The sequence below is a fragment of the Drosophila obscura genome, unplaced genomic scaffold, assembly GCF_018151105.1.
Source record: "Drosophila obscura isolate BZ-5 IFL unplaced genomic scaffold, ASM1815110v1 contig_58, whole genome shotgun sequence".
NCBI classification, from domain to species: domain Eukaryota; kingdom Metazoa; phylum Arthropoda; class Insecta; order Diptera; family Drosophilidae; genus Drosophila; species Drosophila obscura.
The window spans coordinates 3,443,757-3,458,065 of NW_024542848.1; the positions used below are offsets into that span (position 1 = coordinate 3,443,757).

The 14,309-nt window shown below is 39.5% G+C and overlaps 1 protein-coding gene across 1 annotated transcript; it reads left to right on the forward strand.

The window, feature by feature from the left end:
- The first annotated feature begins 2,105 nt into the window (after window positions 1–2,105).
- Window positions 2,106–3,922, forward strand: LOC111072098. Its single transcript, XM_041595379.1, has 2 exons — window positions 2,106–2,580; window positions 2,644–3,922. The coding sequence occupies exons 1-2, from the start codon at window positions 2,160–2,162 to the stop codon at window positions 2,880–2,882; spliced, it is 660 nt and encodes a 219-aa protein (XP_041451313.1). The 5' UTR covers window positions 2,106–2,159; the 3' UTR covers window positions 2,883–3,922.
- The last annotated feature ends 10,387 nt before the right edge of the window (window positions 3,923–14,309 follow it).

Consider the following 14,309-nt stretch of genomic DNA (forward strand, 5'->3'; position numbering starts at 1 on the left):
ATACGGATCGACGATCCATATGTCAGATGAGAGCTCTAAAGAGACCAAGAGAGCCGTCGTTCTTCCCCTAAGCTCAAGGTCGTACCGCCTGTCTGCTCTCGTTCTAGCACGGCCCATCATCTGCGAGATAATCTCGTAGTGGGCTCGGTATATCACTAGCCTCGTCCGCAATCGGCTTTGCCGATCTAGTTATGGCACACTCGTCTGCACTCTCTTTGCCCGCGATGACAATGTGACCCGACACTAAAAAATTGGATAAAAAAACCAACCAAAAACCTTGCGATAGTTAATAATTTCTAGAATAAGTTAAAAGCAGTCAAGAGAATGGAAGAAATTAGATATTTGAATGTAGATAATCTATACCATAAATTTGAAAAAAATCTGTGTGTAAGCGGCTATCTCTAACGCACGCACCAAATTGCATGCTGTTTGTTTTAAATGATAGCCAGAGGATGTGGCATGGTTTCCACACTTGTACTTTTCTATAAATAGGTTCCTCAAGAATTAAAAATTAATCAGAAAATCTCAAATTTGGTCTAAAAATGTGTGTTTTAACGCCTATTTCATTTCATTTTGTGGCATTCTGTAGTACAGAACATTATATGATAGATTTTGTTCTTATACCTTTTTTTATGAAAAATTGTTTTCTGAACAAATTGCAATTTGTATAAGTATTTTTGTTGCTTTTGATTATCATTGTTTAATTTCGATGAATTCCTAAACATTAAATGCATTAAGTAAGCAGCGATTTTTGACAATTCGCAGAGCGCTGTGATGGAGGGGGGATATCCGCGGCACCCAACGAACCTTTGGAAAGCCAATAAAAGTGAGTCAGTGGTCAAGTCTGATACAATTTTGAAGCGAACCTTTTGGACGCAAAAGGAGCAAAAAGCGCAATATACGACTTGTATGGAGGCCTTCATAGAATTTTTAATGTCGTAAAGACTGGTCCACAAAAATTCAACGCCGCAAATTGAAAATGGGTGGAGAACACGGAGCAGGTCTGAGTGGTAACTTTCCCATAAGTTGCGTCAGCAGTCGGGGCTAGCATTTAAAACAGCAGAAACACGATCGAACTGTCTGGCTGCAGACTTTTTTAGCGTTTACGACCCAAACACTTTGTCGAAGAATACTCACAAGTGCTCGTGCGCTAGAAGGTCTTGTGGCCTGTGTCGATCACGACCCATGCCGTGGGAAGGATGCTGGTGCTTCTGGATTGTAGAAGCGATGCCAGCGTCGTCGAAAGAGAAGCGGATCTGGAGGTCGATCTCGCTGTTGGCGAGCATGCCCTCAATGGAAGAGAGCGTGACTTCGTACGTGAAGACTAACGCGATCCGCCCAGGTGGAGGAGTGGGTGGTGGTTTTTTCGGCACAGCCGGCATTGTTCGCCGCTTCGGCATGAGCGCCCGGAGTCAATTGTGGCAGTGCTTGTTGATCGCTTCCCGTAGACGCTTTTCCGCGTTTAGCGTAAGAAAGCGTTGGCACTTCTTTAGCGCGTGTACTCCTCGGCAGACCCGACAGCGGAAACTTAAAGCTGAAGAAATTTCAACTTTAACCTGACACAGAATAATCACTCAATCAGAATAGACGTGCAAGTTACACGCTCCGTCAACAAGTGTTTTTTTCGGCGAAACCTGCAAACAACAACACATCAGCTGCTGGTCAATACAGATATAAGGTGCTTACCAACATCAGAGCACTGTCAGCGGATCACCACCGGCTGGCCCGTGGGCTTATTATTGTTTTTAAAAAACTGGTCATCGAGTAACTCGAAAGTAGCTCAAACTTGGCAAAGGAAGGCACGGAAAAAGCGGGAAACGAAATTTTTCACTTAATACTGAGTGGGAAACGTGAGTACGAACGTAAACAACGAAAACAACAGCGCTAGAGGTGACATTACACAGCTGTTAGCGATCGATCTGCCACGCATATTGCAAAAGCTCGCGCTAGAGGGCGCCCACCAATAGTGCACCAACATTCTGTGTAGCCTCGCCTCTGTTAAAGCACATAATCAAAACAATGCAGCCTGTCTCAAAACGTCTGCGTGAAAATACTGGAACAAATCTGAAGGGACCGCGTACATCAGAAACGCCTGCCCGGAATTGGTTCAGCTTTTGAACCAACGATTTGAGGAGCAAGTCAGTCTCATTTCAACAAAGATGAATGAGGCAGAAGAGCGGCTGTTAAGTTTGCTAACAGGCAAGCTTAATAGTATGGCTGGTGAGATCCAGAATCTCACACAGAGAGTCCAGTTTCTAGAAAGTAGGCTGGGTGAGACTCAAAACCTTACAAAAAAGGTAGAGGATCTGGAAGCCCAGCTTTTGTTAAAACTAGATGCACAGGCTAAGGCCAATGTCGCATGCGACCTGAGGATCCACGGAGTTCCGTACGTCGAAGGTGAAAAGCTGAAACACATCTTCAACAACTTGTGCCTCAGCCTAAATCACACGCCTGCGCCTGCTATTAGGGATATCTATCGTATGAGGCCAAACAAAAATCTTTCCCACTCCATCGTTGACCCCATCATCATTGTCAAGCTGGAACGGGTGCGCGACAAAGCGGCATTACTGCGCAACATCGGTATGTACAGGCGGGAAACCAAGCAGCCCCTAACTCTGCAGTTTCTCGGCCTAAACTCACCAGCCCCAGTATATGTCAACGAGCAGCTTACCAGGGAAAACTACCAGATTTTTAGAGAAGCTCTGAAAATGAAGAAGCATCGGAAGCTGCAATCCGTGTTTACGCGCAGGGGTATGGTTCACGTCAAAGTGACCCAAGAAAGTGAGATCTGGGAAGTTCTTAAAATTGAGGATCTGAGTGAGATGCAAGCTGCTACTGAGAGCCCTGCAGCTGGAGACGAGAATAGCTCGTTTCGTCAATAATATAACCATAGGCAAATTTTTCATGTTAGCTATAAGTATTACCCATCTAACCACCTTCCTGTATTTTATTTTTAAGTGGGCCCTTAACTGTACTTACTGTAATGAAATTTTTCGTTGTGTTAAAACACACTTGATATGGACGGTTCATTAGAACTAACAAATTTGAATACATCTCAGGTCCTCAGAATTCTGGTGAAGCAAAAATCGGGTCTGCAAATCTGCCATATCAATGCACAAAGCCTGACAAAAAAAATTGACGAATTCAGACATATGTTTATCGACTCTGGTGTGGATGTTATATGTGTGTCCGAGACTTGGTTTGTCCCCGACTTAAGTGACTCGTTAATTGAATGTAGAGGATACAATGTATTTCGTTCTGATCGTGTAGGGCATGCCGGGGGCGTTGCAATTTACATAAATAACAAGATATCCGCAAAAATCCTCTGTAAGCAAGGACCAGATAGTGCCATAGAATACTTATTTCTAACGATCACCATCAATAGAAGAAAGATGCTTCTTGGTTGCATATATCGACCAAATCGAAACATTGACTACTCAGACCTGACATCACTTATTACTGACATTTCCTTGACTTATACAGACGTAATCCTAGCAGGTGACTTTAATTGTGATATTCTTAGAGAATCCTCATTAGCAGATAGCATGTTGAGCCTTGACTTAAATATAGTGAACCACCAGCTCCCCACACACTTTACAAAAACAAGAAACACACTACTAGACCTATTCTTTGTCGACAGTACTGACAAAATTCTTCTATATGACCAACTCACAGCACCAGGGTATTCAAAACATGACCTTATTTTCTTGACCTACGATTTTAATCCTGACTACGATAATTATGACACCTTTTACAGAGACTTCAAGAACATTGACCTTGAAAAACTACACACTGACATTAGCATCCTTGACTGGACGTCAATACATTATATGTTGTCTGTAAATTCTCAGCTTGCCCAACTTCAATCAAACATTGACTATCTTTACTGTGAACATGTACCTATTAAGAGAAAGACAGTCAAACGAACAGATAACTCATGGTTCAACCCCGGAGATAAAGCTGGGTATCATCAAACGAAATGAGGCTTTTAAAAAATTTAAAAGATATAAGACTGAAAGCCACTTTAATATGTACAAATCATTAAGATCAAACGTAACTAAACTAATATACTCTGCTAAGACCGCCTTCTACTCGTCAAAGTTTAACAACGCTCTGTGTAGCAAGCAGAAATGGCAAGTGATTAAAAGTATAGGAATTGGCAAAAAAACAAGAAACTCACTAGTTGACATGGACGTAAATGAAGTTAACAAAAAATTTTTGCAATTAGTTGTACCGGACCCAACACCAACCCTGAACTTGACATCAGCGCCCTATAATTATACTGTTCCTAGCTTTAGTTTCTGTTGTGTTAGTCCTTGTGATGTTCTAGAATCCATTCATAAGATTAAATCAAATGCTACTGGCCTAGACGATATGAACCCGAAATTTTTGAGAATAATACTCCCTAGAATCATCATGCACGTTACTCACATTTTAAACACAGCCATTACCACATCAACGTTCCCGGAACAGTGGAAGGAGGCTAAAATAATCCCTATCCCAAAAGCAAACTCTGCAGAATATAGGCCAATATCCATACTCCCGACCCTGTCAAAAGCGTTCGAGACCTTGGTAGCTAAACAAATAAATTCATTCCTTACAGAGCACACATTACTAAACAACAATCAATCTGGATTCAGAACAAATAGAAGTTGCACAACTGCAATGATAAAAATTGTAGAGGATATCCGTGAAAGAATAGACGACGGAAATGTAACGTTCCTAACTCTTCTTGACTACACTAAAGCTTTTGACTCAGTTGACCATCGCATCCTCATCGCAAAGCTTCGCGAATCCTACAACTTCTCTGACTCTGCAGTACGGTTGCTATCATCCTATCTGCTAAATAGGAGCCAGGCTGTTGTTGCTGAAGGGAAAATGTCGTCCTTTGCCTATGTTAAGTGTGGTGTCCCACAGGGATCAGTACTTGGCCCGATATTGTTCTCCATTTATATAAATGATTTGCCAATAGTATTGTCCGACTGTAAAGTGCACATGTACGCCGATGACGTCCAATTATATGTTAGTCGACCGTTAAATCGAATAGATGAGTGTATAAATGTTACCAATAGAGAGCTTGAGAAAATTAGTGCGTGGGCAACCAAAAATCGTCTATGCCTCAATCCAACAAAGTCAAAATGCTTGATTATATACAAAAACAAGAAAAAAACGAGAAGGACTGTGAGTCGCCTAAAGCGCGCCACTATACCCGACCAGTCAGTATTACTTTTGCATATGTTTCAGATTTAGAATTAAAAAAAAAATTTTACATATTACATTTTGCTACATCTGTTATCTACATCTACATCACAATGTATATTTTACATCTAACATGTATTATAGATGTACTATTCATACTACACTCCGCAGGGTTCCGCGCACTGAACGCGGCAAGTGTGCGAGCGGAGGAAATGAGTTTCGTTGTCGTTTGTGGGAGGGGGGCAGGGGAAGCAACTGAAAATTAATTTCGTCATTCTGGCTATAATTATGATCCGATCTAATTCAGATTCAGCAGTCTGGTAGATATGGGCATCTCTACGAATTGTGTTTTTGTTTATCTTTAAAATTGTGCCTGCCACAGATTCGTCCTTTGTGGGGGCGGAAGGGGGCGGGGCGAAATCTGAAATACCTTGTAGCAGTGGGATATCACATGAGTCTGGAAACCAAATTTGGTTGCCCTAGCTCTTATAGTTTAGTCGGGCTCATCGCAGACAGACAGACAGACAGACAGACAGACAGACAGACAGACGGACAGACAGACATGGCTATCGCTCGGCTTGATGCTGTCAAGAAATATATACTATGGGGTCGGAAACGTTTCCTCTCTGCGTACACACATCCACTACCACAAATCTAATATACCCTAACTTTTGAGTCGGGTATAATAAATGAAACTATATTGAGACGTGTAGAAATATCAAACACTCCCATTAGCTACATAGAGAAGACAACTAATTTAGGCTTTATAATAAATAGTACTCTGTCGTGGGATGATCATGTGAGCAAAGTAGTTGGAAAAACATATGGGATCTTAAGGGCACTTAATATTACCAAGCAATTTATACCAGTTAGCATCCGGATGCAGATAGCAAAAGCATACCTAGTACCTGTACTCACTTATGGGATTGAGGCATTTGGAAACTGTGGCTACGAAAACAGGCAAAAGTTGAGCGTTTGCTTTAATAATATAGCTAGATACATATTTAGATTAAGGCGCAGCGACAGAATCTCTGCATTCTCATATAAAATTTTCGACATGACTCTTTTCAAATGGATTGACTATAAGATGCTTACGTTCCTACATAAAATAATCCTCATCAGACAACCCCAATATCTGTATGAAAAATTAAGATTTACCAATTCCGCAAGAACGAACAATATTATCACCATACGATATAGAACACCAAACTCTGAGAGACATTTCTTTGTGAATGTTATTCGCATATGGAATCATCTTCCACATCACATGAAAACAATACGAAACCTTTCACAATTCAAAACACAGTTAGGTGCCCACCTTACACTAGACTAAGATTTAAAAATCAAATTCAATTTAAAATAAAATAACACGAACATAAGCATAAGAAAACAAATCAATATATGTAACCACTTATTAGTATGTCATATTAAAAGATTAATTTAGATCTAAGTTTAATCCCAAACTAATGTGACACCTAGTGACTAGTGCTCTAATTACACTACTCGACAAAACCGAACTTTTTTTTTCCTCAAGGATCCAAACCGACTTTTTCTGATAGATATGGGGCTTTAAAATTTTTTAAAGAATTATGGTTTTTTTTCTATGGCAGAACTTTTTTTTGAAGAATTTTTGAAGTCTGGTATTTTTTTTTTAAGCTTTTTTCAGAGGTAGCGATAGCAAACGAACAAGGGTTGTACATTTGGTTCCTGATCGCGCTCCTTTGTTCCCAATGGGCAGTTGGGCTCGCCGCCTTCAAAAAGGTATTTTTTGTTCATTTTTTCCATTTTTTAGGTTTAGTTAACGAATTTTAGCTCCAAAGTCTCTCCATAGATTTTAATGAGCGATACCTTAAACGACGCCAAATTAACGCACCTATACACAAAAAAATAGAGGACACAAGATATTTTTTTTTTTCGACTTTTCCTGAATTTTTAAAGTCAAAATTTCGTTAAAAATACCGCACAAAAATCATCATTTTTGCATTTCAATGCTTTATATTTCCCAGACGGTAAGCTGTAATCACAAAGTGTTTGGGCTTAACTTCTAGCTGTTTTAATTATCTTTTCAAAATAGCAAAGTTCTTTACAACCAGACGTAAGATACTAGAGTTATGTGAAAAAAACTATCGCTACCTCTGAAAAAAGCTTAAAAAAAAAATACCAGACTTCAAAAATTCTTCAAAAAAAAGTTCTGCCATAGAAAAAAAAAAAATATCATCAAACCATTTCTAAGCCCCAAATCTTTAAGAAAAAGTTCGTTTTGTTCCTTGAGGAAAAATCGTGTTGACTAGTGTTATAAGCCCCTTGCTTGTAGCACTAGGAAATACAATAAACAAACAATACAACAATACAATACAATTTAAATTTGTTTACTAGTACATACATGTATGTACATATTTACATGTGTACATTTACATAAACTTTTGGAAGCAAATGAAATATCACCCGCTTATTGTGTAACTTACCACGTCAGCAGTGTTCAAATTACTAAAAAAAAAAAAGTTTATAGGCTATTTATAATACACTTTTATGAAAATAATTTATAAAAAAATCATTTACATCTGACGTATGAAAGCACGGTCAATATAAAACAATTTTTAAAAGTTAACCTTTGAAATAACTCTCGAAACTTAATTGCAGTGTTCTGTAGAAAAAATGTTCTGCCAATTAAGAACAAATTGTACATTAAAACATATTTTAATTCAAAAGAACTATAGAAGTCATTAATGTACGCCAGAAACTAGCGAAAACTCATAAAAGTTAAATAATTAAAGACGTCTGCTAACCGAAGGATTCCGAAGCTTAGTAGTATTTTCATAGACATTCCTAACGTATCCAACTATAATTCACTTTTATTATATACATATATCATTAAACTAAAGTGTTTATTATCAAAGTGTCAAAGGCAGAAACGACCTTCAATAAATTGTACTAAGGTTGTATCACAGAAAGTAAACACGATCAATCGTTAATATAAAAACCCAACCAACTGTTTTAAATTGCGTTTCTAAAATTATCACTGATATATCAAAAATTGGATTAATTTACGATCAAAATACTGGAATACCTGGAGTTTTTTTTGGGTTTCTACTAACTTACCTAGGATAGTTTTGGCGGCCAAAGGCAAGAAATGTCCGTTCGTCCATGCAACTTCGACAGGAGTCATGGAGGGGCAGTCCGTATCTCGTGGCCATGCGGCCGATAACACAGTACCCCGTTATAGCTCCCGTCAGTGTTCACACCTTGCTCCTGAAACTCAAGAGAGTTTTGGTAGGAAAAGTATGCCTTCTGTGGGAAAACTTTGGCGGCAAAAGGCAGGTAATGCGATACCCACCAGCTGCCTTGGATCTACAAAAGCTCTTCTATCTCAGGCAGAAATGTCCACTCGTCCATGCAACTTCGACAGGAGTCATGGAGAGGCAGTCCGTATGGCAACTTTATTTTTGCATCATTACTTTTGACCAAGTGCATGACACCGGCAACCATAGTCTACATGTAGCACAGGTGCCAAAGTATACGGATCGACGATCCATATGTCAGATGTCTGCTCTCGTTCTAGCACGGCCCATCATCTGCGAGATAATCTCGTAGTGGGCTCCGTATATCACTAGCCTCGTCCGCAATCGGCTTAGCCGATCCAGTTTTGGCACACTCGTCTGCACTCTCTTTGCCCGATATGACGGTGTGACCCGACACTAAAAAACTGGATAAAACGTGAAGGAACGTGTGAGTCGCTTCTGCGGACGCGACTATACTTATCCCCGTACTCAGTCAGTATATACATTTTTGAGCTTATGATTTTTGAGAATTTTAAAATTAAAAAAAAATGTTACATTTTACATTTTTTTGCTACATCTGTTATCTACATCTACAATGTATACTTTACATCTAACATGTAGATTATAGATGTACCATTCATATTCTACATCTCCTCCGCTAGGGGTTGTTCGCGCACTGAACGTGGCAGAGTGTGCGAGCGAGAAAGAGAATGAGTCTCTGGCAGGGGGAGGCGGAGGAAGCAACTGAAAATTAATTTCTTCATTTTGGCTATAATTATCATCCGATCTGATTCAGTTTCGGCAGTCTGGTAGATATGTTCATTCTCTACGATAATGCGTTTTTAGTTTTATCGTATCTTTAAAAATGTGCCTGCCACAGATTTTCGTCCTTTGTGGGGGCGGAAGGGGGCGGGCGAAATTTTGAAATACACTTGTAGCAGTGTGATGTCACATGAGTCTGGAAACCAAATTTGGTTACCCTAACTCTTATAGTCTCTGAGATCCAGGCGCTCAACAAGACGGACGGACGGACGGACAGACGGACATAGCTATATCGACTCGGCTATTGATGCTGATCAAGAATATATATACTTAAGGGGTCGGAAACGTTTCCTTCTCTGCGTTACACACATCCACTTTTATCACAAATCTAATATACCCCTATAACTCTTTTTTGAGTACGGATATAAAAACCGACCAAAAACCTTGCGATAGTTAATCATATCTAGAATAAGTTAAAAGCAGTCAAGAGAATGGAAGAAATTAGATATTTGAATTTAGATAATCTATACCATCTCTAACGCGCGCACCAAATTGCATGCTGTTTGTTTTAAATGATAGCCAGAGGATGTGGCATGGTTTGCACACTTGTACTTTTCTATAAAAAGGTTCCTCAAGAATTAAAAATTAATCAGAAAAATCTCAAATTTGGTCTAAAAATGTGTGTATTAACGCCTATTTCATTTCATTTTGTGGCATTTTGAAGTACAGAACATTATATGATAGATTTTGTTCTTATACCTTTTTTTATGAAAAATTGTTTTCTGAAGAAATTGTAATTTGTGTAAGTGTTTTTGTTGCTTTTTTATATCATTGTTTAATTTCGATGAATTCCTAAACATTAAATGCATTAAGTAAGCAGCGATTTTTGACGAAAATTCGCAGAGCGCTGAGATGGAGGCTACTCCGAGGAAGTTCGTCGCGTTGTCGCAATGTACGACTGGGGGATATCCGCGGCACCCAACGAACCTTTGGAAAGCCAATAAAAGTGAGTCAGTGGTCAAGTCTGATACAATTTCGAAGCGAACCGCTTTGGACGCAAAAGGAGCAAAAAGCGCAATATACGACTTGTATGGGGGCCTTCATAGAATTTTCAATGCCGTAAAGACTGGTCCACAAAAATTCAACGCCGCAAATTGAAAATGGGTGGAGAACACGGAGCAGGTCTGAGTGGTAACTTTCCCATAAGTTGCGTCAGCAGTCGGGGCTAGCATTGAAAACAGCAGAAACACGATCGAACTGTCTGGCTGCAGACTTTTTTAGCGTTTACGACCCAAACACTTTGTCGAAGAATGTCCACAACTGCTCGTGCGATCGAAGGTCTTGTGGCCTGTGTCGATCACGAGCGTCGTCGAAAGAGAAGCGGATCTGGAGGTCGATCTCGCTGTTGGCGAGCATGCCCTCAATGGAAGAGAGCGTGACTTCGTACGTGAAGACTGGCCCGATCCGCCCAGGTGGAGGAGTGGGTGGTGGTTTTTTACGCACAGCCGGCATTGTTCGCCGCTTCGGCATGAGCGCCCGGAGTCAATTGTGGCAGTGCTTGTTGATCAGCACTGCCCGTAGACGCTTTTCCGCGTTTAGCGTAAGAAAGCGTTGGCACTTCTTTAGCGCGTGTACTCCTCGGCAGACCCGACAGCGGAAACTTAAAGCTGAAGAAATTTCAACTTTAACCTGACACTTTTAAATTTGTTTACTAGTACATACATGTATGTACATATTTACATGTGTACATTTACATAAACTTTTGGAAGCAAATGAAATATCACCCGCTTATTGTGTAACTTACCACGTCAGCAGTGTTCAAATTACTAAAAAAAAAAAAGTTTATAGGCTATTTATAATACACTTTTATGAAAATAACACTAGTCAACACGATTTTTCCTCAAGGAACAAAACGAACTTTTTCTTAAAGATTTGGGGCTTAGAAATGGTTTGATGATATTTTTTTTTTTTTCTATGGCAGAACTTTTTTTTAAAGAATTTTTGAAAACTGGTATTTTTTTTAAAGCTTTTTTCAGAGGTAACGCTTGTTTTTTTCACATAACTCTAGTATCTTACGTCTGGTTGTAAAGAACTTTGCTATTTTGAAAAGATAATTGACGCAGCTAGAAGTTGATGTCAAACACTTTGTGATTTCAGCTTACCGTCTGGGAAATATAAAGCATTGAAATGCAAAAATGATGATTTTTGTGGGGTATTTTTTACGAAATTTTGACTTTAAAAACTCAGGAAAAGTCGAAAAAAAATTATATCTTGTGTTATCTATTTTTTTGTGTATAGGTGCGTTAATTTGGCGTCGTTTAAGGTATCGCTCATTAAGATCTATGGAGACACTTTGGAGCTAAAATTCGTTAACCAAACCTAAAATATGGAAAAAATGAACAAAAAATACCTTTTTGAAGGCGGCGGGCCCAACTGCCAATTGGGAACAAAGGAACGCGATCAGGTACCAAATGTACAACCCTTGCTCGTTTGCTTTGTTCCCAATTGTCAGTTGGGCGCCGCCTCAAAAAAACAAGCGCTTCCTCTGAAAAAATCTTTAAAAAAAATACCAGACTTCAAAAATTCTTCAAAAAAAAGTTCTGCCATAGAAAAAAAACCATAAATCTTTAAAAAATTTTAAAGCCCCATATCTATCAGAAAAAGTCGGTTTGGATCCTTGAGGAAAAAAAAAGTTCGGTTTTGTCGAGTAGTGTAATTTATAAAAAAAATCATTTACATCTGACGTATGAAAGACCGGTCAATATAAAACAATTTTTAAAAGTTAACCTTTGAAATAACTCTCGAAACTTAATTGCAGTGTTCTGTAGAAAAAATGTTCTGCCAATTAAGAACAAATTGTACACTAAAACATATTTTAATTCAAAAGAACTATAGAAGTCATTAATGTACGCCAGAAACTAGCGAAAACTCATAAAAGTTAAATAATTAAAGGCGTCTGCTAACCGAAGGATTCCGAAGCTTAGTAGTATTTTCATAGACATTCTTAACGTATCCAACTATAATTCACTTTTATTATATACATATATCATTAAACTAAAGTGTTTATTATGTGACATTATGTGACATTATTATAGACATTCTTAACGTATCCAACTATAATTCACTTTTATTATATACATATATCATTAAACTAAAGTGTTTATTATCAAAGTGTCAAAGGCAGAAACGACCTTCTATAAATTGTACTAAGGTTGTATCACAGAAAGTAAACACGATCAATCGTTAATATAAAAACCCAACCAACTGTTTTAAATTGCGTTTCTAAAATTATCACTGATATATCAAAAATTGTATTAATTTACGATCAAAATACTGGAATACCTGGAGTTTTTTTTGGGTTTCTAATAACTTACCTAGGATAGTTTTGGCGGCCAAAGGCAAGAAATGTCCGTTCGTCCATGCAACTTCGACAGGAGTCATGGAGGGGCAGTCCGTATCTCGTGGACATGCGGCCGATAACACAGTACCCCGTTATAGCTCCCGTCAGTGTTCACACCTTGCTTTTCCTGAAACTCAGGAGAGTTTTGGTAGGAAAAGTATGCCTTCTGTGGGAAAACTTTGGCGGCAAAAGGCAGGTAATGCGATACCCACCAGCTGCCTTGGATCTACAAAAGCTCTTCTATCTCAGTCAGAAATGTCCATTCGTCCATGCAATTTCGACAGGAGTCATGGAGGGGCAGTCCGTATCTCGTGGCCATGCGGCCGATAACACAGTACCCCGTTATAGCTCCCGTCAGTGTTCACACCTTGCTTTTCCTGAAACTCAGGAGAGTTTTGGTAGGAAAAGTATGCCTTCTGTGGGAAAACTTTGGCGGCCAAAGGCAGCTGATGCGATGCCCACCAGCTGCCTTGGATCTACAAAAGCTCTTCTATCTCAGGCAGAAATGTCCATTCGTCCATGCAACTTCGACAGGAGTCATGGAGGAGCAGTCCGTATGGCAACTCTGTTTTTGCATCATTACTTTTGACCAAGAGCATGACACCGGCGACCATAGTCTACATGTAGCACAGGTGCCAAAGTATACGGATCGACGATCCATATGTCAGATGTCTGCTCTCGTTCTAGCACGGCCCATCATCTGCGAGATAATCTCGTAGTGGGCTCCGTATATCACTAGCCTCGTCCGCAATCGGCTTAGCCGATCCAGTTATGGCACACTCGTCTGCACTCTCTTTGCCCGAGATGACGGTGTGACCCGACACTAAAAAACTGGATAAAACGTGAAGGAACGTGTGAGTCGCTTCTGGGGACGCGACTATACTTATCCCCGTACTCAGTCAGTATATACATTTTTGAGCTTATGATTTTTGAGAATTTTAAAATTAAAAAAAAATGTTACATTTTACATTTTTTTGCTACATCTGTTATCTACATCTACAATGTATACTTTACATCTAACATGTAGATTATAGATGTACCATTCATATTCTACATCTCCTCCGCTAGGGGTTGTTCGCGCACTGAACGTGGCAGGGTGTGCGAGCGAGAAAGAGAATGAGTCTCTGGCAGGGGGAGGCGGAGGAAGCAACTGAAAATTAATTTCTTCATTTTGGCTATAATTATCACCCGATCTGATTCAGTTTCGGCAGTCTGGTAGATATGTTCATTCTCTACGATAATGCGTTTTTAGTTTTATCGTATCTTTAAAAATGTGCCTGCCACAGATTTTCGTCCTTTGTGGGGGCGGAAGGGGGCGGGGCGAAATTTTGAAATACACTTGTAGCAGTGTGATGTCACATGAGTGTGGAAACCAAATTTGGTTACCCTAACTCTTATAGTCTCTGAGATCCAGGCGCTCAACAAGACGGACGGACGGACGGACAGACGGACATAGCTATATCGACTCGGCTATTGATGCTGATCAAGAATATATATACTTAAGGGGTCGGAAACGTTTCCTTCTCTGCGTTACACACATCCACTTTTATCACAAATCTAATATACCCCTTAACTCTTTTTTGAGTACGGATATAAAAACCGACCAAAAACCTTGCGATAGTTAATCATATCTAGAATAAGTTAAAAGCAGTCTGTTTGGTTACGCAGCC